At 45.0% G+C, this 26,816-nt stretch overlaps 1 protein-coding gene and 1 long non-coding RNA gene across 2 annotated transcripts in view; one reads left to right on the top strand and one right to left on the bottom strand.

The window, feature by feature from the left end:
• The window catches only part of RAD23B (RAD23 nucleotide excision repair protein B), a 49,194-nt gene extending 46,313 nt beyond the window's left edge, over positions 1 to 2,881 (bottom strand). The window contains exon 1 of the mRNA XM_002708127.6: positions 2,425 to 2,881. Coding sequence (XP_002708173.1) covers positions 2,425 to 2,490 — 66 coding nt within the window. The 5' untranslated portion in view covers positions 2,491 to 2,881. The remainder of the gene's footprint in view (positions 1 to 2,424) is intronic.
• A 266-nt stretch (positions 2,882 to 3,147) lies between these two features.
• LOC103348288 (uncharacterized) overlaps positions 3,148 to 26,816 on the top strand; it is a 78,480-nt gene continuing 54,811 nt past the window's right edge. Inside the window, exons 1-2 of the long non-coding RNA XR_016224750.1 lie at positions 3,148 to 3,591; positions 11,718 to 12,104. This is a non-coding gene — a long non-coding RNA (uncharacterized LOC103348288). The remainder of the gene's footprint in view (positions 3,592 to 11,717; positions 12,105 to 26,816) is intronic.

Genomic DNA, 26,816 nt, shown 5'->3' with positions numbered 1-26,816 from the left:
TTACTTGTTCAACAAATGAGTAACTCTGATGATTTCCCTTATCTCTCAAACCTTTCCTCCATTTTTGCTCATGTTCTTCTCAAGCTCACAGGAACTTCTAGAGAGGCTACCCAGAGTTAAGGAATTTGCTTAGTTCCTTTCTTTGTAAACACGGAACCAATGTTTGAGCAACCAAAATACAGGTCTGAGGCCAAAATCTGTTCATTGCAGATATACTTATTATGTCTCAATGAAATCACAACTTTTCATTATTTTTTAACTGTTTCTACTATCTTTGGTTATCTACTTCTCACAACAAATTAGAACAAGCCACTTAGAATCACCCTATATCAAACTGTTATTGTTTCTTAGCGGAATTCTAAAATATTGTATCAAAAAATGAGTACACATCTAAAAGGTGCCTTTAAAAATTTTCTGAAACTCCAAGCCATTACTGAAAATCGACAAGTTGTTTTAATGTAAATAGAAGGCTTTAGTTTTTTACCCCAGACTAACCTAAAATATTAGTTTATAATTATAGCAATAGCAACAAAGTTATATTTATATAAATAGCAACAAAAAAGCTAAAGCTCCCCCCCATAAAACTTTCTGGAAAATATACATCTGAAAGTGTAATTCATTACATTCCCTTGGAATCGAAGGAAAGCAATGAATACAGTTAAGAACTTCTACAAATACAGCATTGGCTCCATGTGTAAAATGCCAAAAAGAGCTAGAGGAGGAGTATTTCAGTGAAGCTATGGAAAGTATCACTGCACAACTTCAATAAACCCAGATACTTTAAAAAAAAAAAAAAAACTTTAGGTTTCAATAATTCTGGAATTGACTATTATAAACTGAGTTACCATGGCTCCGACACTTATTACCACACAGAACCGAAGTCAATTAGGCAGTTTATGTAGTTTGGTCTGAAATTAAAGACAACTGCATTTTAAACTTTGTCATTCAACTTATTAGTATAAACCCTAGCAACAGGAAAATATTCAAGAATTTCCTTCTATTAGCAGTATTAGCACACAGGGTGTTGCCAGTTACTTCTGAGCACACTGAAAGTTTCTCACACAGAACTGGTATCTCCTGTACCTTTACAAATTCATCACACAGCATTCATCTACATTTGATGAATTATTTTGAAATTACTTTGTGCCACAATTCCGAAAGGACTGGCAACTCTCTTGGTTTCTTAAACAAACTGAAAATGCAGAAAAATTTACAAGATTAAATGAGACAGGTAAAACTTAACATCATCTTCCCTCAAAGGTACCTATTGATCGAATGATTCTGTTTATTGACCTCCAACTAAATACCATTTAATCCTCAGGTATTTATATCTATTATGGAGGACGAAACAGAGTAATGTGCGCAAGGTCATACCAAATAAGTGCCAAAGCCACAGACGGAACTCATGTCTACTTAACACCAAGGCCCCGATCTCCAACCAAAATAAAAATCAAATATTTTTTAAAATAAAGATAAGCAGCAAGCTGCTGGTTTCAACTTGACATTACGACAGTCTTAACGGTGTATGGGGGCGTGACAACTCTGGAACACACGCAGCAGAGTTAAACTCGGGGCATTTTTCATTTCTTGGGATAAAGCTGAATTGATTCCAACAGAGCGCGTCTTTTTGCAGCCACAAGTAGAGAAGATGGCATGAGATTGGGTCACGTGGACTGGAGCTCTTAAGACTTTACAGAAGAAATTCAGAGTTCGTATTTTATGTTCGTTTCTTTCCCCTAAATTGCAAGTATTGGGGGGGGGGGTGTCCAGGGTTCCAACCCCTACCATTCCAAGGCTTCCAAAAGAGGGACCCGCGCAATCTGGAGTTGAGTCCGAGCCCGGATTCGCAGGGCTCCGAGGCACACACCTCGCCACCAGAGTTCTCGGAGTGTAATCTGCGTGTGCGTGTGTGCTGGGGGCCAGGAGGACGGCAGAAAACCATTCGAGACGTATGCAAACAAAAGGGTTAACCTTTCCAGAGAAGGGGGCAATGAACTCATTTTCACCACTCACTCGGCCACAGACGGAACCTGATCCTTCTTTTTAAGGCCCATCAGCTCGGGTTACCAACTCCTAGCCCTCCGCGCCTAACCAGCTCCACGTCTCCGTCGCCCTCCCCCACCTGGGCACCCGCAGCCGCGGCCCGGGCTCCACCGCCGGGGCTGCCCGACCTCCCCTCCCCCTCAGCCCCAGCGCCACGAGCTCCGCGGCCGAGGCCTGCGGGCCCCGCGGGCGTGTGCTCCACGCCATCTGCCACCAGGCCTCCGGCGTCCGGCCACCGCTCCCCGAAGCTCCCTGCTACAAAGCCCCCGGCCAACTCTTGTAGGGCCGGGTCCGCCGCACACGCCGCTGGGGCCTCCGCGCCCTCGGGTGCTCGGCCCCGCGCGCAGCCGCCGGCGCCCCCGCGCTCCCCGCCGCGCGTACCGTCTCCTCGGGGTCGATGTCGATCTTGAAGGTCTGCTGCTGAAGGGTCTTCAGGGTGACCTGCATGGTGCCGCCGCGCAGCTCCGCTGCCGGGCCTCCGCCGGGTGCTGGCCGCTGGGCGGGGTCTGTGGCCTGGCCCGGCCCTGGGGTCGCCCGCGCTCCTCGCGCTCTCTGGAGGAAGGCGGTGGGGGTGGGGGCTTGTCACATTCGCCCTGCGGAGCGGCCTCTCCCCCAGTCCGAGGCCCGGGCCGCGCCGCTGCCTCCGCGACTCCGGCCTTTCCCGCGAGCTCCGGCCGCCGTGCTTCCTCACGCGCCCGCCGCCAGCCCCCGAGTCTGCAGGAAGCGCGAGGGGCTCTGTGAGACCTGCAGAGAATCCGCTAGCTCACCACAGGATGGTGGCCGCCATCATCGTGACTCGCCGAGACGTGCCCCCTCCCCCACCTGAAAAAACCTGGGGGATGGGGCCGGGCGGGCGAAGCGCGCAGGCGCAGGCTGCGACGAAGTAGTGCGCAGGCGCGGTCCAGAGCTCCGCCCCGGAACTGGGGGCGTGGCGGCTTGCGGCTCTGGAATGTTGGCCGCCTGGATCGGGGTGCGCAGGCGCACGCCGTGGGCGTCCGGTGAGCTTGGGGCGTGCTCGCAGGGTTTACAGCCGGGGCGTTCTTCCAACCGGCTGTCGCTCCGCCCAGGTCCAGACCCCACCCAGCTGCCCGAATTGCGCAATCCGTAGCTGGGGAAGCGCTACGTGGAAACCTGTCTGAGTAGATGCTGAGCCTAGAAAAGGAGAGGTAGAAGGCGGAGTGAAAAGTGGAGGGATCGCGGGAGCCGCAGTCCTGGGCCAACACTTGCGGGGCGCTTGCTGCCGGGGTGAGCCTGTGTGTGTAATCGGCTGATGCTTAATCCTGAGGGCGCGGACTCCAGAGCGCGACCGCCTGGGCTCACACCGTGCCTTTTTCTCCCTGGCTTTGAGACTTGAATCTCCACAGGCCAATTTGAAACGCAGGTGGTTGTCTCTCCAGTGAGCAGACGTGTTGACGAGTTCCCTCCTGGCCCTCTCCGAGTAAAAGTCCAAGTCCTTAGAACTGAGTGCGTCGGCCCGTCCTGCACCGCCACAGGGCTGTCTGTGCCCTTGCCATCACTTCCCCTCCTGCAGCTCTTCGCTCAGACTCGGTGAGGTCCATCCTGGCTACCCTACTGGAAATCACAACTGTCCTAGCTCCTCTATCCTGATCGTTTTTCCCATAGCGTGTATCACCTAATCTTACCATCTAATGTACATGTTTACTGTGTGTATCATCCTTCTCCCTTTCCATTAAGCCCCTGACTGAAGCTACACAAAGGTGTGGATTTTGTTTTGTTCCCCGGTGTATCCCCGGCACCTAAGAAACGCGCCTGGCACACTGCAGGCATACAGTGAATATTCGTAAAATGGGTACCTGTGTTTCCAGCTCCTCAGCACTAACGTGGGGTACTAACAGCACCCAACTCGTTGGTTATTGGAGGGGAGTTCAATAAAGTATGCAAAATCTTAATGTAAGGAGCCTAATCAACAGTCCATAAGCGGTTAGCCATTGATTACATGTCCATTTACAGGGGCAAAAGCTGAAGTACAAGGCTGTTGAGCCGCGTGCCTGTAGTCGGCCACCTGTGAAGTGGCAAACCAGACTCGACTCTGAACTGGGCCAGAATGACTCCAGGAATAGGGCTCCCTGGAGCACGTTTGACTTAAAGCGATTCGAGGATGAAGCCCAGTTACCGTTGGACCACTAGCTGTGTGAGCAAATGTACATTAATCTCTCTGAGCCAGCATCCTCAATGATACAAGTCACTGCTGGCTTGTCGGTGGGTTCTCAGATACAGTTTGTTTTTTTTTTTTTTTTTTTTTTAACAGGCAGAGTGGACAATGAGAGAGAGAGAGACAGAGAGAAAGGTCTTCCTTTGCCGTTGGTTCACCCTCCAATGGCCGCCATGGCTGGCACGCTGCAGCTGGCGCACCGCGCTGATCCGATGGCAGGAGCCAGGTACTTCTCCTGGTCTCCCATGGGGTGCAGGGCCCAAGCACTTGGGCCATCCTCCACTGCACTCCTGGGCCATAGCAGAGAGCTGGCCTGGAAGAGGGGCAACCAGGACAGAATCCAGCGCCCCAACCGGGACTAGAACCTGGTGTGCCGGCGCCGCAAGGTAGAGGATTAGCCTAGTGAGCCACGGCGCAGGCCTTCAGATACAGTTCTTTGGTCAGACTTCCTTAACCCACCTCCCTCTCCACCCACTTTGGTATTTACCCTTTCACAGTCCTATCTGAGCACTGTAATTAAATACCCAATCCTCTGCCCTCTATCTTCCTGTGCAGCTACACTTAGTCACCAGTTGATCATATCCTGGGCCTCTCCCCTTGGCTGTAGACAAATTTGCCTGATTGTTGAAGCAATATCTTCACTTAAGTGCAAGTCTTTGAGACAGCAGGGCTGAACAGAAGCCCTGATTCGCATCTGGACCACCCATCCCTCTGCAGACTGCTCCTCTGGTGTTGCCGTTTACCCAGAGGCTCAGGCTAAAAATTTTTTTGCATCCCTGATAAAAATTTTTCCTCCCTCCTTGCCCACACCACTGCTGGAACCACTATATAAATTCATTAGCAGGTCTGTCAGCTTTATTCTGCAAGCTATATGCCAAGGTGAGCCACTTCCCACCATTTCTACTTCTACAACCCTAGGTTAATCCATCGTTAGCCTCACCTGCCTGCCAAATGATCTCCCCACTTCTGCCGTTTTTTCCCCAACTGCCTTGCCAGCAGCCTCAGTAGTCGCTTTAAACCACAAATCAGATCAGGCCTCCTCTGTGCTTAATACCGAATTACACGTTAGAAGAAAATTCAAGCTCGACCTGGCCATGGAGAGCAAACACGATCTGACTCCTGCCAAAGGCTGCCGCCTCTTGTCTCTTCCTTCCATTCATGGTCACTCCTCAAAACAAGCTAAGCTGGGGCTAACCTCAGGGTCTTTGTACTTGAGATTCCTTCAACCTGATCTTTGGGTGGCATTCCCCTTGTCATCTTCAGAGTCTTTTAGGGTTTGGATGTCTGCTTCAAAACTCGTGTTGAAGTTTAATAACCAGTGTCATGGCCTTGAGGGGTGAGGCCTTGAAGAGATGATTAGCTCCTGGGGGCACGGCCCATGAGGTCATGAAGTAATGCTGTTATAGAGGTGAATTCCTAATGCATGCAAATTCAGCTCTCTCTGGCTCTCAGGTGCTCGGTTGTCCTCTGCCTTATTATGACAACTCGTAGGTTCTTGCCAGGTGCTAGCTTCATGCCTTTGGACTTTGTGGCCTCCAGAACCATCAGCCAAATAAACTTCTCCTGTTTATACATTATCCAGTCTCTGTATAGCAGCAGAAAATGGCTGAGACAGGTTCCAAGTCAAACTACTTCAGAGGGGGCTTCCCCAACATATTTAGCAACATATAATAAACATACACTAAGCATTTTCCTGCAGGTAAGGCACTGGCTTCTTGGGGAACTTCCTAGCACCCAAAACAGCGCCTTGTCCATACGAGGTGCCCAGTAGTGTGTGTTGACTGACTCCCAACGCAGTTGTAACCTCTGTACGTTCAAGGGTTGTGTCATTCTTGTTCATTATGAGTCTAAGACAATGTGGAAACCCAATATTTGTTGATTTTGAAAGATGGTGGAGTCACTATAATTTTCAACAGTTATAAGAAGATGTGAAAATATTTTAAATCTGGAATATGCTCTATAAAGTTATTTGCTGCTCCAGCTATTGTCTGCAGGCTTTTTCACATATTAGTGCATATAAAATTAGTGTACTCATGGAAAAAACAAACAAACAAAACCAACAAAGCAACATAGAGGGCTGGCACTCTGGCGTAGTGGACTCAGCTGCCACCTATGGCGCCGGTAGAATCCCATATAGGCACCAGTTCTAGTCCCAGCTGCTCCTCTTCCAGTCCAGCTCTCTGCTGTGGCCTGGGAGAACAGTGGAAGATGGCCCAAGGGATTGGGCCCCTGCAGCCATGTGGGAGACCTGGAAGAAGCTCCTGGCTCCTGACTGCAGATCAGCTCAGCTCTGGCCATTGCAGCCATCTGGGGAGTGCACCAGTGGATAGAAGACCTTTCTATCTCTCCCTCTGTAACTCTGTCTCTCAAATAAATGAATAAATTTTAAAACATATATAGAAAGGAAGTAAATGAAAATGAAAACTCCTCTCTCCCATCCTTAGAAATAAGGGATAGAATTGTTTTTAAGTATCTTTAAAACTTTCTAGATACATGCAAGAATACCAGTTTATTTCCCAAATAGTTGTAGCAACAATAGATTTTGTGTCAATTAATTAAAATTGTTACCCAATAAATTTTCTTGAAAGATTCATGTATTTCTTTGAAAGAGCTGCAGAGAGAAGAAGAGACAGAGATCTTACATCTGCTGGTTCACTGCTCAAGTGGCTGCAACAACCAGGGAAGAGCCAGGCCAAAGCCAGGAGCTTCTTCCAGGTTTCCCACAAGGGTGGCAGAGTCCCACCCAGGTCTCCCACAAGGGTGACAGGGTCCCACCCAGGTCTGTCCCCCACAAGGATGGCAATGTCCCACACACTTGGACCATCTTCTACTGCTTTTCCCAGGCCATTAGTAATTAGTAGGGAGCTGGATAAGAAATGGAGCAGCTGGCATACAAACTGGTTTCCATATGGAAAGCCTTACCTGCTATGCCACATCACCAGCCTTCCCAATAAATTCTTAAGGTAGTGTTAAGATAAAAGTGTGTTGCTTACTTTTTAATCTTTAGAAAAACCACGTGCCAGACACCTACTTTTGACTCACCAGCACAGTTTAGACAGATCTGTATGCTTGCTTGTAGGATGGAGTTATCTGAGCCTAGTATCCCACAGTTCACATGCTAGATAGTAAGACCCTCACCCCCACCTCCTGATACAAAGACCACTAAGCTGAGGTGCTTGATCAGCAAGGTCTTGTAAGATGGGCCTTGGATCTCCCTCTGAGAGCTAATAGACCAAGGTAAAATGATGGGAGGGAGTTGTGGGTTCCAAGTGCTTGGTCACGAGCTGAGGTATTTTGGTTGCATTTTTTAGAAATCAGTCAGATGTTTTCCGGAAAGAGGATAAGCAAGAGGAGCTGCAGCAGCTGCTGACTTAGAATATACTGGGGTAAAAATGCCAGTTTTTAAACAAGCCATTCATTCCACAAAAAGTTTTTAAGACACTTCATGCTAGGAACTGTTCTGGGTACTGGGGAAACAGTAGGAAACAAAACAAAGTCCCTCCTCTCATGGAGTTTATACTCAAGTGGGATAATAAACTAAAAATAAAAGAATATTGGGGCTGGTGTTGTGGCGCAGTGGGTTAAGCCACTGCTTGTGATGCTGGCGTTCCATATTGGGGCTGTTTCCAGTCCCAGCTGCTCCGCTTTTGCTTCATGTGCCTGCTGATGCACCTGGGAAGGCAAGGGAAGATGGCCCAAGGATTTCTTTTTTTTTTTTTTTTTTTTTTTTTTGCCAACGGAAGATGTGGTAAACATCCTCTAAAAGCCTCCCAAATATTACCACCTCTTTTTATTTTATTTTATTTTATTTATTTGAAAGGCAGAGTTACAGAGAGGGAGAGAATGCTTCCATTTGCTGGTTCATTCCCCAAATAGACCAGGCTGAAACCAGGAGCCAAGAGCTTCTTCCAGGTCTCCCATATGGGTACAGAGGCCCAAGCACTTGGACCATCTTCTTCTGCTTTCCCAGGCACATTAGCAGGGGCTGGATCAGAAGTGGAACAGCTGGAACTCAAACTGGCATTCATGTGGGATGCTGGCAGTGCAACCCACTATGCCACAACACCTGCCCCCTGACCCAAGGATTTGGGCCCCTGCCATCCATGTGGGAGGCTAGGATAAAGTTCCTGGTTCATGGCTTTGGTTTGGCTCAGACCTGGCTGTTGTAACCATTTCGAGAATGAACCCATAGATGGACTCTGTGTGTGTGTGTGTCCCTTTGCCTTTCAAATAAATCTTTTTTTATAAAAAGGAATATAATATATTAGGTAATGATATGTACTTTTTTTTTTCTTAAAGTGAATGATGAGGAACAGTAGTGCCCTGGAGAAGGAATGTTGCTAGGGCAAGTGCACCAGATAGGTTGAATTCCTACCCCTCTCCGCCTCATTTGTTCTTCCCGCTTCTTTGCTCGGCAGTTTGTCCCAAGAAGGCTGACCTATTTGGGCTAGCTCATTTGGCTTCCTGGGAAGTCTCAGCACAAGGTAGGAAGGAGGGAGAAGCGTGAAGCTGGGAAACTTCTTCCTCTTTGTCATTGGCGGTATACTCGGTGCCAGGTCACTGCTTCCCTGCAGGTGATTGTCTTCTGGGTTCTGGTAATTGCTCCCTGTCTTGCTACTTCAGGCCTAGATGCCTGGAGTCAGGAACCAAATCTGGGGCTCTAAGCCAGGCACTCTGATGTGGGACACGGGCATCCCAACCAGCAGCTTAACTGCTAGGTCAGACACACACCACTTCTTTGCTTCTTTCAACCCCAACATGCCTTGTCAGGGAGACTACTCTTCTCACTCCAGGGCACTCTTCCTGTGGTATCTCTGTACCTTCCCTACATCATTGTAAAGAATCCCTTTCTCGAATCTTCCAGACTATGCCTGGATTAGTTTTCCAGGGCTGCCATAACAGAATGCCACAAAGTGAGTGGCTTCAAACGACCAAAGTGTATCATTTCCCAATTCTGGAGGCTTAACGTCCAAAATCAAGCTGTGAGCAGGGCTGTGCTCCCACTGCAGTTCACCAGGCAGAATTCCTCATCTCTTCCCAGCTTCCCGTGGCTTTATGGCAAGTCTTGGCTTGTAGCTTCAGCCTTTCCATCTCTGTCTCTGTCATCATGACATTCTCCCCTTATGTCTGTGTCCCTGTGTCCAAAAGGACACTGATTCCATTGGAGTAAGAGCTCATCTCTACTTTAGTATGACTTCATCTGTTTATAAATAAGGTCACATTCTGAGGTACCATGGTGTAGGTGCTCCACATGTGTTTTGTCAGAGGGGATACCATTCAACCTATAGAAATACCTGATTGGAATGTGACATCTGTTGTTCTGCTGAGACCCCGATCGGCATACAATTTAATCAAGAAGAGTCTCCCTGATAAGATATTAGAGTCCAAAGAAGCTAAGAAGCAGCAGGTTTTGACTAGTGGGTAAGCTGCTGGTTAAGCATCCATGTTCCACATTGGAGTACCTGGGTTTGAGTCCTGGCTGTGGCTTTCAATTCCAGATTTTTGCTAATTTAGACCCTGGGAAGCAGCAGTGATAACTCAAGAGGTTTATTTCCTGCCATCCTTGTCAGAGACCTGGATTGAGTTCCTAGCTTCCAACTTTGGCCTCCTGGCCATTGTGGGCATTTGGGGAGTGAATCAGCAGGTGGGAACTCTCTATCAGTCTTGCCATCTCTCTCTCTTCCTCTGCTCTCAAGTAAATAAATATAAATTTGAAAAGAAGAAGAAGAAACAAAGAAGGCAGTCATGCAAATGCTAGGGGAAAAATTAGAGGGAGTCAAGTAGAGGGAACAAGGTTAGTGGTCATAAGTGTTCCTCCTCATATAGCACTTATTATATACAGATGCAGAGTCATGCAGTGGAGTGTCCTAGGGACACTGCAGGAATCCCAAGGTCACACTGGGAGAATGCAGAAGGGAGAGAGCAACTGATGGCATTAGGGATGTAAGGAGTTGCAGCATTGGGCAGAAAGCCATTGCATTGACTTTGTTTTTGATACTGAATAACATGGAAAGTCATCAGAGAGTCTAATGAAGAGACTTAGCATGATTTGACTTATATTTTTGAAAGACTTGCTCTGATTGCTGTGTGGACAACTTGCTGTAGAAAGGACAAAGATGCAAAAGGACCAGATGGGTTCCTGTAATAATATAGAAGGGAGCGGTAAATTGTGTCAGGGTGGAACCCATGCAAGTGGTTGGATTCAGGGTTTATTGAAAATCAGGATGATAAGCTTTGCTGCTGGAATTGGTGTAGGATGTGAGAGGAAGAGGATCACAGAGCACAGGCCATGTTAGAGAATTCCCTTACTCAAGAGTGTATACCCTGAGTGACAGTGTTCTACGGGATACCAGTCTACCTGGCACATGTGCTCTGAGTACCTACTCTGTACCAGATTTTGTGTTGGAAGTTAAATCAGGGACAAAGTCTGATGCTAGGTCCTATTCAGAAAAAATAGCAGAGTTTCACTTGAGCCTTTCCATTGCCAAAACAGATTCCCATAGATTTGTTTAATAGAGTTGCTCCCTTGGCATCCATTTTTAGGGCTTGATGAAAGTTATGTGAAAACTAGTTTTACCCACCATCTTTGACATAGTTAAAACTTTCTCTCCCATGTAGGTGTTTGCGTTATAACCCATTTTTTCCTCATCTCACTGGCCTGAAGCCAACACATCCCACAGCTGCTGACCACAACACAGCCTAAGGGTCAACATCAGAGTCATGTAGAAAACTCTTTCCCCCTCTTCCCTTTACCCTCTCCCAACTCCTCCTGTCTTCTGTCTATCCTTCTCTCTCTCTCTCTCTCTCTCTCTCTCTCGCTCCCTCTCGCTCTCTCTCTCTCTTGCTCTTGCACTCCCTCTTTAGTGAGCACTCTGCTGGCTCTACATTTATCACCACCTCTACCCTCCCAGCACCCTCGTCCCTTTTGGATCTATAGGTAATACATTTCTCCTGTTTTGTGAATTTTGGCCTTATTTCTTCCTTGTGTTTCACCTGACATACACCTGAACCTAACTGTCCCCCGGTCAGGGCTCTCTTAGACAGTGGCCATCTTGGCTCATGGCCATTCTCAAGAGAGAGACCTCATGACCAGATGAGAAAGAAAACACAATAAAAATCACAAAGTGTGTCTATCCAGGGAGCTATTACTTCTTTCCCCATTGTTTCTCTGCTGATGAGTGATTTATGACATATATTTTATGTTCATAAAACATCTTTCCACATTCTGGATGTTTGTAGAGTGGTGACATTTTGAGAAGTGCAAAAATATTTCCTTATGGTAATAAAGATTTTCAATTCATTATTGAAAGCATTTTAGAAACGTATCACACTCAAAAATTACTTTTAAAAATGCTAGCCAATAACAATAGAGCTTTTAAAATGTCTTTTGTCTTCTAGTTTACACTTCTGTCTTCCTCAGTCTCTACCCTCTTCCCACACCCTAAGTATCTCAGCTGTATGAATATTTTACTCCTTATTACTCATTACTGTGTCAATGCAGGTGTCCTGAAAGCAGACACAGAAATGGGAGCAGGAGTACAAAATGCTGTTTTAGTAACTATCAACTAGTGAAAAATGAAGAGGAAGCAGAATTTGGCGAGGAGGCCTGCAGACCGTGATGCTGGTATGTTTCCTGTGCAAGGAAGAAGGGAACGAGTGGAATCGGGCAGAGGAAGAACTGAACTGTGATATGCATCTGACGGAATCTCGGCAACCCTGTGGGCAGCTCTGGAGTAAAGATTGCCCATGCAACAGGCACTGTTCGGACAGAGTTGCCCGACTCTGATACCCAGAGCATGCGCAGTTCCTCAGGGCTGTTCTGGAAGCCCTGTCAGCTAACTGCACTGGAGAGTTCACGTGGCACCCTGCAGAGTGAGGGCCTGTTCCTGTAAGTATGGCCTTGGAGAAAGTCTTCAGCTATACCACCTACAAGGTATTCCATCATGCTCTCAGGCTGGCTGCTTTTGGTTGGAGTAGTGCTGTGGTTTTGGTATGGTTTGAATGTACCCCAAAATTAACATGTTGGAGGCTTAGTCTTCAGTGTGTAGGTGAGAAATGATGGGGACCTTTAAGAAGTGCCTAGCAGTCCTTGTGGGTAGTCCTTGGGTCATTGAGAATGTGTCCAATTAGCCATTAAAGGATTAAGTTATTTCTCATGGGCTCCATTGGTATTTATTATGAGAGGGTTGTCATAAAAGCCTTTGTTGTGGGCAACAGGGCTCCAGGCTGGGATTATTCCAGGCTTTTCTCTCCATGCATTCAAGGTGGAGGCATAAAGGTGTTCAGGAAAGCAGGATTTGTAAAAGAAAAAGGAATAGTGCACATTCAAGAAATAAGTGCCTGCAAATTTGAAAGAGAAAGGGAATTGACAAAAAGCACAAAAGAACTCAAACAAAACCTCTCCCTCAATAAGGTTTGGAACATAGTGGGTGGTGTGTGAGGTGAGGCTTAAATGACTATTCAAAGGGGACAGAGTTTGTGGTGAGGCTGAGTATGGCTGAGTATGGACCATTTCTTTGCATTTTTTTATGAAACACTGGGAGTCTCATGGTGTCAGGTTCAAGATGGAAGTGGAGTGTCCTCCTTCTGTATAATGACCCAAAGATCATCACGGGGACACATCCTGCCTCCATATTGTATATTTCCAGCTGGTGCTGTTTTACAGAGACAGAGGTGGGGAGGAACTGGTCAGGGAGGGACTTGGTGGTACATGGAAGGCAGGTTTGGCAGTGCACAGAATGGGAGGTTTGGGTGGTGTGCAGAAAGTTTGGATGGCACAGACTGGGCTGTCACATGGGTTGGACTGGGCTACCACGCTAAGGCTAGTCATGGCTGCTACACCGGCACTGTCCCATAGTGGGAAGGTCAGAGCTGTCAAACCATGGGTCATCTGGGGCTGTCAACCTCAGTTCCTCTCTCTAGCTACCTACCTTCCCACATCAGCCTTAGCCTGGCCATACCCAGCTTAACTGCCTCCTGTCTGTTGATGTAATCACTTGTCCTACCATTGCCTTCCACCGTGATGTGACACAACCAAGAGCACCCTCACCAGAACTGAGCTAATGCAGGTGCTGTGCTCTTTTTCATTAAAAAAAAAAAAAGAGAGATTTATTTGTTTATTTGGGAGGCAGACTTATATACAGACAGAGGGAGGGACAGAGAGAGAGGTTTTCTGGTTTGCTCCCCACATGGCCACAATGGCTGGAGCTGGCCTGATCTGAAGCCAGGAGCCAGGAGCTTCTTCTGGGTCCTTCATGCAGATGCAGGCGGCCAAGGACTTGGGCCATGTTCCACTGATTTCCCCGGCACATTAGAAGGGAACTGGATTGGAAGTAGAGCAGCTGGGACTTGAAACAGCGGCCATATGGGATGCCAGTGCATCAAGTGGAGGCTTAACCTACTATGCCACAGCACCAACCCCAGGTGCCATGCTTTTGAATCTCCGAACCATGAGCTAAATGAATAAGCCTGTTTTCCTTATAAATTTAGCCTGTCATGGGTAATTTGCTAAAGTGATGAAAAGCTGACTTAACACAGCAGGAATGTGATAAGGCCAGTGAATCCCCTGATCATGGGATCACTCCCCAACCTCCTTCACTGTGAAGGATACCCTGGGCTTCTGTCCTCTCTTCCTGAAACATTCTGTAGGTTTCTGCCTCTCCTTCATCTCCTCCCATCGTGGTTCAAATCTTGCCTTCTCAGGGAGCCCTGCCCTGACTCATTGGTCAGCCCCTTTGATACTGTACAACAAAACACCCAGTGCTGTCCAGTTCAGCATTCCCAGTGACTCTTATTCTGCTTTCCCCTTTGAACTTACTATCTTCTAACACACTGCATAACTTATTTATTTATTGTTTAATGATGTCTCCTCCAGTAGAAGCCATAAATCTTGCTTTGTTTTGTACACTCGCATTCTTTAACCCTCAGAAAGATTTCAATTAATAATAAGAGGAAAACTTAGCCACTCATTAAAAAAAGCAAACTAAAACAAGATGATCTTGTTATATGTTTAGGTTAAACAATTAAGACTTCATAACCTCTAATAACCTCAAAAGGGTATGAGCATGTTGTTTTCATGTGAGTTTATATTTGTTACAATAATTTGGGAAGCCATTTAGCCATATAAGTGGTTCTTAACTCCTAAGATTTCAACACTTGTAGATGTCATAGCCTTTTCCATTCTGCATGAATACTGTTAGAACTGCTTTTTTTGGTTTAGTTACATAACTATTATTTGGAAAATTGGTTTGATGGATAACTCAGTGAGCTACTGGGGCAAAGATGTGGCATTCCTTTTTTTGTGTGTTTAAACAGTACTATTTATGCAGTTCAACATTCTGCTTCTTATTTGAACTGACTTTCTCATTAGTTTTGCAAGAGAGAGTAAAGTTGTTAGCAATGAATTGTGAAATAGGTCTTCTATTGACGTTCAAAATCTTTTAATGGCTTCCCCCAATTCAACTTTCATTTGCTTATTCCCATAGGTTTTCTCATTTCCAGCTAAAGCTAATTTTAATACATGACTTATTTCAAGTACACTTGGCTTATCTTTTGAACTAAAAACCATAGTTGGCCATTTGTTGAAAACACATTTAATTGTTACTTATTTTATTTTTATTTACTCACCGAAATTTATTGAGAAGTAGTTGCATGTCAGATGAATCTCTGAATGTCTACTCTGAGAAGCTTAGCAGGAAAAATAAACAAGTGAAACACTGGTGTTATATGCCAGGGTTGAGGAATGTTCTAGAAAGCCAGTGAGGCCTGATCGAGTGGAGTGGAAGGTAGATAGAGGGACTCATCTTTTTAGCCCTCCCTATGTCCATCTTTTTTTTTTTTTTTTTTTTTAAGCAGGTAGAGTTATAGACAATGAGAGAGAGAGAGACAGAGAGAAAGGTCTTCTTTCTGTTGGTTCACCCTCCAAATGGCCGCTACTGGTGGCACTGTGCCAATCTGAAGCCAGGAGCCAGGTGCTTCTTCCTGGTCTCCCATGCGAGTGCAGGGCCCAAGCACTCGGGCCATCCTCCACTGCCCTCCTAGGCCACTATGTCCATCTTTTACATTGGTTTGCTATCTATGTTTTGGCATAATGTTCTGAAAGTTGTATTAGAATTAAAATGAATTGGGGTAGGCACCGTGGCATGGTGGGTAAAACTGCCACCTGCAGTGCTGGCATCCCATATGGGCACCAGTTCAGGTCCTGGCTGCTCCACTTCCAATCCAGCTCTCTGCTGATGCACTCAGGAAAGCTATTGGAGATTGCCCAAGTGCTTGGGCCCTTACACTTGCATGGGAGGCCCAGAAGAAGCCCGTGGCTCTTGACTTTAGGCCAGCCCAGCTCTGGCTGTTGTGGCTATCTGGGCAGTGTCCCAGCAGATGGAAGATCGAGCTCTCACTCTCTCTCTTTCTCTCTAACTCTGCCATTCAAATAAATGAATAAATATTAAAAAAAAGAATTAGAGTGAATTTTGAATAAATTCATACAATTCTGTGGTCTTTCTGGGAGAAGCTTTATTACAGCATTCAAAAAAATTTTTAACATTCATTGCAGAGTGCAAGTTCCTTTGTAGTCATTGCCCATTAATATATCTCTTCTTGCATATCCATTGTTGAATGAAATTGGGATTTCATTGTTTGTTTAAAGATTTAATTTATTTGTTTGAAGGGCAGATATACAGAGAGAGAGAGAGAGCTCTTCCTTACATTGATTCACTCCCCAAATGGCTGCAATGGTCAGGGCTGGACCAGACAGAAGCCAGGAGCCAGGAGCTTCTTCCAGGCCTTCCACAAGGGTACAGGGGCCCCCGTACTCGGGCTGACTTCTGCTGCTTTCCTGGGCACATTGGCAGGAAGGTGGATGGGAAATTGAGCAGCCAGGACTTGAACCAGCACCCATATGGGATGTTGGCATTGCAGGTGGTGGCTTAACTGCTATGCCACAGCGCCAGCCCCCATTATATGTATTCTTAAAAAGCTATCATTGGTGGGGCTGGTGCTGTGGCATAGCGGGTAAAGTCGCCGCCTACAGTGCTGGCATCCCATATGAGTGCTGGTTCAAGTTCCAGCTGCTCTACTTCCAATCCAGCTCTCCTCTATGGCCTAGGAAAGCAGTAGAAGATGGCCCAAGTCCTTGGGCCCCTGCACTCATGTGGGAGATGTGGAAGAAGCTACTGGCTCCTGGCTTTGGATCAGCATAGCTCCTGCCATTGTGGCCAATTGGGGAATGAACCAGCAGATGGAAGATCTCTCTCTCTCTGCCTCTCCTTCTCTCTCTGTGTAACTCTGACCTTCAAATAAATAAATAAATAAATCTTTAAAAAAAAAATCTTTAAAAAAAGTCATCGTTGGCACCAGTGCTGTAGCATAGTGGGTAAAGCCTCTAAAGGCAATGTCAGCATCCCATATGGGCACTGGTTTGATTCCCAGCTGCTCTCCTCCTCCTCTTCCTCCTTCCCCTCTTCTTCCTCCCTTTAAAATATTTTATTTGTTTATTTAAGAGGAAGAGTTACAGAGAGGGAGAGATTGAAAGGTCTTCCATCCACTGATTCACTTCCCAAATGGCTGCAGTGGCCAGAGCTGAGCCGTTCCAAAACCAGGCACCAGGAGCCTCCTTTGGGTCTCCCACATGGGTGTAGGGGCCCAAGCACTTGGACCATCTTCTGCTGCTTTCCCAAGCCATAAGCAGAGAGCTGGATTGGAAGAGGAGCAGCCAGGACACGAACAAGAGCCCATATGGGATGCTGGCACCACAGGCAGAGGCTTAGCCTACTATGCCACAGACCTGGCCCCTGCTCCACTTCTGATCCAGCTCCTTGCTAAGGCACCTGGGAAAAGCAGCAGAAGATGGCCCAAGTACTTGGGCCCCTGCACCCACATGTGAGACTCGGAAGAAGCTCCTGGCTCCTGGCTTTGGTCTGGCCCAGTCCTGGCCACTGTGGCCATTATGGCCATTTGGGGAGTGAACCAGCAGATGGAAGATCAATTTCTCTCTGTCCCTTTCTCTCTGTCTCTTTCTCTGTATCTCTGCCTTTCAAATAAACAAATAAATATTTTAAAAAAGTCTTCATAATTATGACTTGTAAACATTACTGGAAAACACTTAAAGATATATATCTTTCTCATACTGGTACAAGAATTGAAAGATAGAAAAAAGAATAAAAAATAAGAACCTGAAAGAGACCCTAGCATAAATCCATTTAATATAGGGTCTGATAGTACAATAAAATATCATTTAACAATCTTTAATAGGAAAATAAGTTTATACTAGTATACTTTTTATAGTTTAAAGACTATTTTGGGTTCAGCTATATAGTTCAGTCTTTGATCCATTTTGAGTTAATTTTTGGGCTGGTGTTAGGTAAGGGTCCAGCTGCATTTTTGTGTGTGGATAACATGTGTTTTTTTTACATTTGGTAATTTCCTATATTAATTACTAGGACCCTTGAGGACAACACTGTGTATTATAATCTTACATATCCTTTACAGTTCAACGTATTTAATAAGAGCTCAATGCACTTAAAAATACCTAATACAGATGCTTTGTGATTACTGACCATTGAATTGAATTGAAAATATTAGTCTATCTGCATCTTAATTATAGGACTCAGAAAATAATGGTATTTTGAAGCATGTTTAATAGATTAAGGAATTGAATATACATATTCTTGTTCTGAGTCATTTTCTTTTTTTTTTTTTTTTTTTTGTTTTAAGAAAGATTTATCATTTATTTGAAAGAGTAGCAGAGAGGAAAGGACATGGAGAGAGAGAGAGATCTTTCATCCACTGGTTTACTCCAAAATGCCCACAAAAGCTGGGTCTGGGTTGGGATCTGGGATTTTACTTTCAAAATAAAAAATATCTTTTGATTCAATGATGTTAACAGGGGTGGGGAATGAAGATTATTGTAAATGCTGTAGTGTGCAACACATATATGAAAAGAGAGCGACACTAATGCCAAAAGATAATTTCTGCAACCATTTTCTTTTTTTTTCTTTTTCTTTTTTTTTTCTTTTTCCTTTTTTTTGACAGGCAGAGTGAACAGTGAGAGAGAGAGACAGAGAGAAAGGTCTTCCTTTGCCGTTGGTTCACCCTCCAATGGCCACCCCAGCTGGCGCATTGCGGCCATCGCACCGCGCTGATCCGATGGCAGGAGCCAGGTGCTTCTCCTGGTCTCCCATGGGGTGCAGGGCCCAAGTACTTGGGCCATCCTCCACTGCACTCCTGGGCCACAGCAGAGAGCTGGCCTGGAGGAGGGGCAACTGGGAAAGAATCCGGTACCCCGACCGGGCTAGAACCCGGTATGCCGGTGCCGCTAGGTGGAGGATTAGCCTAGTGAGCCGCGGCGCCGGCCTCTGCAACCATTTTCCAAATAAACACTGAGCTTCCACTTAAGATGATGAATGAGAAGTAGGAATTTGCCATTTTTTCTCTCCTGTAAATCTTTGTGAAATAATTTTTAAAAGCCAGAAAATACAACAAGTTTGGAAACAAGAATGAAGTGACATGGTAATTACATAAAAGCTCGTCCTATGAACCACACTTACTGGGATTTATGCCTGCGTGTAATCCCTGCTCATCCTGAAGCTGAAGTTCAAACAGCAGAATGCAGTGAGTGAGAGAGATCCTGAGCCTTTTTAGATCAAAGCTTTTCAAAAACCAATTTTGTACTCCTGAAAGCAGGTCACTGTATATGAAGCCAAACCATCATGCAGTAGAGAGAAGCCAGGTTTCGGACCCTGTGGGATGAGATACCCCAGAGGCTGGAGAGCTAAGCCTCATGAAGAGGCCATATATGTATGTGAGAGAAGTCAACTTAGAAGTGTCCATCTGCAGGGCCTGGCATTGTGGCGTAGTAAGTTAAGCCACCACCTGCATCCCATACATTTGCCAGTTCAAATTCCAGCTACTCCACATCTGATCCAGCTCTCTGCTAATACACCTGAGAAAAGCAGTAGAGGATGGCCATGTACTTGGGCCCCTGCACCGAGTAGAGGACCCAGAGGAACCTCCTGTCTCCTGGTTTCAGATTGGCCCTCCTGTCTCCTGGTTTCAGATTGGCCCAGCTCTGGCCATTTGGGGAGTGAACCAATAGATGGAAGATTCTCTCTCTCTTTCCCTCTCTCTCTCTCTCTCTTTAATTCTGCCTTTCAAATAGATAAGTAAACCTTAAAAAAAAAAAAAAGAAGTGTCCATCTGCAAGCCTCCAGGGACCAACAGTCCTAGTTGGCATCTGACTATAACTGCAGGAAAGATCTAAAGTGAGACCAGAAGAATTGCTCTGCCCAACTCAGCCAACGCATGAGAACATAAGTTAATAAGAAATTGCTGCATGCAACTGTTAAATATTTGGTGTGTAGTTGGCTCAGCTGTGGTTCTGGATGCTCTAAGGCATCTGAAAATGAACTTACAGAAAAAAAGAAAACCATACCCACACACCCACATAAGTAGATTTCCTTAAATGAGTTGAAGGAAGGAAGTTCCAAGAACAGAGGTGAGGCAAAAGCCATCTGTCAAGAGCTAAGCACCAGTTTGTGGAGGCGAGGAGCAGACTGAACAATGTTAGGAAGTGCTAGCCTTCATTTGCCACAGCTGGTTCCTAAATTGGGGGGTAAGGAGTTTGGCAGTAACCGTGCCTCTCCAGGTTGCCCTGATAAATTGAGCATGCCACCTCCCCCAGAAACTTGCTTCAGCATCCCTGGCATTCCAAGGACAGAGACTGGAATGTCTGACAATGTTGGGGGGTGGGACAGAGACACATCAAAGCAAGCAATTTGAAAAATTCCGTTTATCTGACTTGAGGAAGTTTCTCAACTGCCTCTAGGGAGGTGAAGAACAGGGTTGAACCTTACTGAGTTTCTTGTTCTCACCACATAAAGCACAAAATGGAAACAAATAAAACTACATCAGGAGAGATCTTTTGGCAGGTGCAATAATAATAGCTATCACTTATATGCCATTTACCATGTGCTAAAGGCCGCTGTTCCAATTCACTTGCAACCTTATGGAAAACTGCAGCAAAAAGGTTTAGTGGCATATGAAGACACAAGTCTGATCCCAGAGTTTTCACTGTTAACCACTAGACCTTATAAACAGAGTGTGATAGCAGTGACATTTCAAATCAGTGAGGAAAGACTAGATGCTTCAATAATGGCAAGCTTCCAATGCCAAAATAAGGCCACTTTTAGAAGGGGCCAATACTCCAGCTTACTCCATTCCTGGAAAAGACAAAGAATGAAAACAAAGGCAAGAATAAACCACAGGTTATATTTGTATCTTTAATTAATAGAGTGTGCATAAAAATAATGGAATATATTACAAAGTAAGACTTAACCTCAAAATCTATAATGCATTTTTTTAATCATAAAAGGGGTGGTGTTGTGGTACAACAGGTTAACTCACCATTTGTGATACCTGCAACTCATATTCAAGTGCCTGGGCAAGTCCCACCTCTATCTCTGCCTCTGATCCAGCTTCCTGATAATGGGCCTGGGAGACTTTATGGCTCAAGTACTTAAGTCCCTGACACCCATGTAGGAGACCTGGATGAACACCTTTTATTTATTTTTTTTCAAGGTGAATAATAATATTTAATTCAGTAATACTACAGTAATCACCGAGAAAATGATAAAAATAAATGAGAAAATGGAAAGAAACTAGTGATACTAACATAAACATGCTTTCAAAGAAAAATAAAATTCAAAAGACTACAACAGAAACATGGTTATATTTTCAATACATAAGTTCCATCAAACAAAAGTAGCACTACATTAAAATAAAAGGGAAAAACTTATTATTTCATTTGTAATGAATGTCAAAATGTTAACATACTTAAATATAAATGAACATAGATGAACTTTTTTTTTTTTTTTTTTGACAGGCAGTTAGACAGTGAGAGACAGAGAGAAAGGTTTTCCTTTGCCGTTGGTTCACCCTCCAGTGGCCGCCGCGGCCTGCGCACCGCGCTGAACTGAAGCCAGGAGCCAGGTGCTTCTCCTGGCTTCCCATGGGGTGCAGGGCCCAAGCACTTGGGCCATCCTCCACTGCACTCCCTGGCCACAGCAGAGAGCTGGCCTGGAAGAGGGGCAACTGGGACAGAATCTGGCGCCCGACCGGGACTAGAACCCGGTGTGCCAGCGCCGCAAGGCGGAGAATTAGCCTAGTGAGCCACAGCACCGACCCAAGATGAACTCTTACAATTCACAACAAAGATGACCTCACTCAACATTTACATGACAATAAAATTGTTATGATGCATTATTATTAAAATATTGATATCATATATTTATATGTATATACAATTTTAGGAAATGAGGAATTAGCATCCAAACTCTGGGAAAACTTTCTCCAATTAGTGGAAAACCACTGAAGTATAGATGTTGTATATGTTTAGCTCTGGAAATTGCAACACACAAAAATTGAGACTGCTCCTTACATAGAAACTCTGTAGCTAATACACAGCTCAGGCAAAAAATTAAACTCCCCAATGATATGCACAAAACTCATCAAGAGCAGATATCATTGGGGAGTAAAATTAGAAAGAAAGCAAACACTTATAAGGTGTAAAAACACTACATTCCATAAAATTCTATGTCCTCTGAGTTCACCCTGTGGTAACTGATAATTATAAACACATGCACTTTATACTTATGGAAGCACTCAGTTGAAGCCCTTGTAATTCCACCTTCCAGAGCTTCTCTGAGCAATAATGTCCTGACTTTCCAGGTCCTTTGATTCAGTCCAACAGTAATAATGAGAGCAATAATTATGTCTAGTGAATACTGTCTTCAATGAAGTCTTTAGGTCACTTGTCAAAAAAAGTCCAGTTTTTCTGATCTGCAAGTAGTTTCCACTGCTTTTTTTTTTTTTTAAGATTTATTTACTTATTTGAAAGTCAGAGTTACACAGAGAGAGAAGGAGAGGCAGAGAGAGAGGTCTTCTATCTGCTGGTTCACTCCCCAATTTTCCACAATGGCCAGAGCTATGCCGATCTGAAGCCAGGAGCCAAGAGTCTCTTTCGTGTCTCCCACATGGGTGCGGGGGCCCAAGGACTTGGGCCATCATCTACTGCTTTCCCAGGCCATAGCAGAGAGCTGGATTGGAAGTGGAGTAGCTGGGACTCAAACCGGCGCCCATATGGGATGCCGGCACCGGAGGCAGTGGCTTTACCCGTTACGCCACAGCGCCAGCCCCAGATGAACACCTTTAAAAAAAATATGGGGTTGGTATTGTGGCATGGTGGTTAAAGCTGCCACCTGTGATGCAAGCAACCCTTATGGGCACTGATTCAAGTCCTGGCTGCTCCACTTCTGATCCAGTTCCCTGCTAATGCACCTGAGGAAGCAGTGGAGGATGGCCCAAAGGAGTGGACCCCTCTACCCATGTGGGAGACTAAGAAGAAGCTCCTGGTTCCTGGTTTTGGCCTGGCCCAGCTCTGGCCATTGCAGCCATTTGGGGAGTGAACTCGCAGATGGAAGATCTCTGTCTCTCTCTAACCCTGCCTTTCAAATAAACAAATAAATCTTAAAAACACACATACACAAAACAGAATTATAAGGTAGAATGATCCCAATTGTTCAACACTAAAAAGATGGTTCAACATTTTGTTCTATTCATTCGATAGCATTGGGTATTCACTGTACATGGTGCTTTTGAAGTACACGTACTGACGCAATGTGATACTCTTCCTTCTTCTGTTTGTTCAGTCAGCAAACCTATATTGATGACTAACATAGGTCAGGCACTGTTGTAGGTGTTGGTTTACCTAATGAAAGACTTGTTCTCCTGGAGCTCACATTCAAGAGAGGACAGAAAATTACTAAAGAAATACCCAGGGGCCAGTGTTGTACAGCTGGTTAAGCTGCTGTTTACACCGCCATCCCATATTAGAGTGCCAGTTTCAGTCCCAGCTGCTTTATTTCCCACCAACTCCCTGATAAAGGGCCTGGAAAAGCAAGGGATGATAACCCAAGTACTTGGGCCCCGGCCACCCACAGGCAAGAACCAGATGGTGGTCTAGGCTCCCGGCTTCAGCCCCAGCCATTGTGGTCATCTGGGTAATGAACCAGTGGAAGGAAGATCTCTCTCTCTTTCTGTCTCTCCTTCTCTCTCTGTTACTTTACTTTTCAAGTAAATAAAATAAATCCTTAAAAATATATATTATGTGGTGATAAGTGATAGAAAAAAAATACAAAATCATGTCAGAGGAAAGCTAATGCTGTTAAAATATGATGAAATGATACTATGTTAGGAGATGCTTATATAGCATAATCCAAGTTTTATAAAGAAATAAACCACTACCGCCTTCACAATAAATATATGTACGTGAAGACACAGAAGACTTGAAGAAAAAAAAATCATGTCAGTCCTGGTTAGCCCAGGGTAGTGATGTAATGGCTATTTTTTTAAATAAATTTCCATTTTTCCAGAATTTCCACAATGAACATTTATTTCAAATTAAAAAAACACAACAAACTCATTTAGAAACTCACTGAGCTAAGTTTAAAATGAAAATATTTTTATGTGTGTATATTGTTAAGTTCAGGTACTTATAAGCCATAACCGCTTCTATAAGTATAGGCATAGGATTTATTTGAAAAGGTCATAATTTGGCAATATAGTTTTTAAAGATTTATTTGTTTATTTGAAAGGCAGAGTTACAGAGAGGCAGAGGCAAGGGGGAGGGGGGCGTCTTCCATCTGCTTGTTCTCTCCCCAGATGGCCACAATGGCCTGAGCTGTGCTGATCCAAAACCAGGAGCTTCTTCCAGGTCTTCCACGTGTGTTCAGGGGCCCAAGGACTTGGCAGATCTTCTGTTGCTTTCCCAAACCGTAGTAGAGAGCTGGATCAGAAGTGGAGCAGCTAGGACTCAAACTGGCGCACATATAGGATGCCAGCCCTGCAGGTGACGTCTTTACTCGCTACGCCACGGCACCGGCCCCTGGAAATATTTTTTATCTTGGTAAATTTGGCACAGATTGTGTTTCTGTCCCTCACAAACTCAAATGCATGATTTTCCCCCATTACATGGTGAACACATCCATCTAATCACATCCATCTAAACACATCCAGCAAATCAATATTTACCAAGCTCGTCAAACCAAGATACAAAACCAATGACTATTTGTTATTTAAAATGAGGAAGAATGCAGTCATATGGCTGGGTTCCATGTTGATCTAAGCTACATATTTTCTCTGTGAAGGCATGGAAAATGACTATTATCAGAAGAGTGCCTAAGGAGCCTGAAATTAGATCAAAAAGGAGATTGCTTTATGAGTTCGTTATCTAATGAGGTATTTCTCAAGCTGTAGGTCCATGGGCCATCTCTATCAACCTTACCAATCTTAGTCCCCAAATGCAAAGTACAAGACACTAACTTGGATCTACTTCAAGTATGAACTCAAGCTCTACATTTTTTTTTAAACTATTTATTTGAAAGGCAGAGCGACAGAGATGGGGTGGGAGAGGGAGAGATAGAGAAAGGTTCATTCTCCAGATTGGTTCATTCCCCAAATGTCTGCAACAGCCAGGTCTGGGCCAGGCCACAGCCTGGAGCCAAGAACTCTGTCCAAGAATTCCCATGTGGGTGGCAAAGGCCCCAACACTTGGCCATCTTCTGCTGCCTTCCTAGGAACATTAACAGTGAACTGGATCAGAAGCAGAACAGCAGGTACTTCAACCAGCACTTGAATACGGTGTGCCTGCATCACAGTGGTCGCTCAAAACTGATGTGCCAGAGCACTGGCCTCAGAATCTGTATATTTAACAGCTACCCAAGATGACATTTGTGTTTACAGAAGTCTGGAAACCTCTGGTGCTACCCCTGCAAAATGTGGAAACCTTTGCTGATAGAAAATTAACAACTTGGGGGTGTTGGTAAGACTTGTACTTCACTAAATCTACTTGGAAAGTGTTGCTAGTTTCAAATTCTGAGATTTTGTTTTTCTCCAGTACCTCGATTGTTTATGTTAACTTCATTTACTTCTTGGCAAATCATGGGAGAAAGGCCTTTTTTTTATATCACTGCCTGGAATTATGCTTGCTGTATGTTTTTATGGAGGTATGATTACATAGAGTGACATTTTGATGAGTTTTTACAAGTGCATAAACCCATGCAACCAGTAGCCCAATTGAAACACAGAGCAGTGTCATCCGAGGAAATTAACCAGTGTTCCTTTCCATTCCGTCTCTGCTAAGCTTCTCTGGTAATCACTATGGTGATTTCTAGCCCCACAGATTATTTGGACTTTTTCTTGATCTCCATGAAATGGTGTATGCATCATGTGCTACCTCCATTAAGAATCATAGTACCTGGGTTCAAGGCCCAGCCCCGCTCCCCATTCCAGCTTTCTGCTAATGCAGATTCTGGGAGACAGCTGAGTCCTTGATATCCACACAGTAGACTTGGATTGAGTTCATGGCTTCCACCTTTGACCCCTGACTGTTGTAGGCATTTGGGGAGTCAACCAGCAGATGGGAATTCTCTCTCTGAATGTGTCTCTCTGCCTCTCAAATAAAATAAAATTTTAAAAGAGACAATGACACCCTTTATCACAATCCCCTTGGTCCCACAATACTTTCTCTATTTCTGCATATTTTTGTGTGCTTTGATTTTCCAGGATTTTAACATTCCTGCTATAGTGTTGTTCTCTGCTACTTTCCCAGAGATATTATTGCCTCCATCTTTTTAAATATCTGGTCTAGATGCCAGCTTAGAGTTCTGTGTCATCACTGTAGACTCTCCCCTTCTCTTTTCTCCTCACTGGAACTTCCCAAAGTCATGCTTCTGAGCACTCCCTGGCACTGCTTCTCCTCCTCCTCCTCCTTTTTTTGAAACTTGTGGAATCATGCCTCGTTTTCTTACACTATTTTGAAGGCTAGTTTCCTGAAGTCTTGTGTATACCTGTAGTACAGCTCAACCTGGCAATCCCCGGAAGAAGGTGGACACCTTCCCACGTTCCCATTCTGTCCTCTCTGCCAATGGCTCCTTTCCACTGCTCAGAATCAATGAGAGCCACTATTTTTATTCCCCTTTCCACCTCCTAGCATATGACATTATTAGGGAGGCAAGGGGAAAACCCTGCTTTTATCTGAATGAAGTATCCAGAATGCTATCCTCATGAATCATGTGCATTGTGCTGATTTTGTGGCTCTCCCGCACGTAGATCAGCTCTGCTTCCATGAAATCATCACTTCTGTTCGCGCTCTCCTTTCATCTCCATCCAAGTGTTCATGGATTCCTCTGAACCTCTTGCGGCAGTGCCACTCCACCTCCTCCCAACAGGTCTTTTGTACACAGTGCACCCTGGTATCCCTGTGTTCCCACGATTCTGTCCCAGCCTAGCAAGGCGCAGCGATGTCTGAGAGTTCTTGCTGTCACCCTGTGCTGTAATCTCAAGGTTACCATGTTGCTCATTTTCTGTGCGTGATATCTGGACATCTGCTGCCTGCATTCGGTTTCCGATGCCCTTCCCCATTGTTTTCTCATTGAGTCACTCAGAACCTCCCTCACTGTTGAAATTCTTCCCGGGCCCTCCTTAATGTCATCCATGGAAACACATTTCAGTTTTATCGATGTTTTTTTTTCCCCTTCCCATCTGTTTT

This window comes from Oryctolagus cuniculus, chromosome 1 (assembly GCF_051225735.1).
Source record: "Oryctolagus cuniculus isolate XC-2025 breed Fujian yellow rabbit chromosome 1, ASM5122573v1, whole genome shotgun sequence".
Taxonomy (NCBI): Eukaryota; Metazoa; Chordata; class Mammalia; order Lagomorpha; family Leporidae; genus Oryctolagus; species Oryctolagus cuniculus.
Note: the sequence above shows the minus strand (reverse complement) of the source record. Positions and strands in the feature narration are given on the sequence as shown.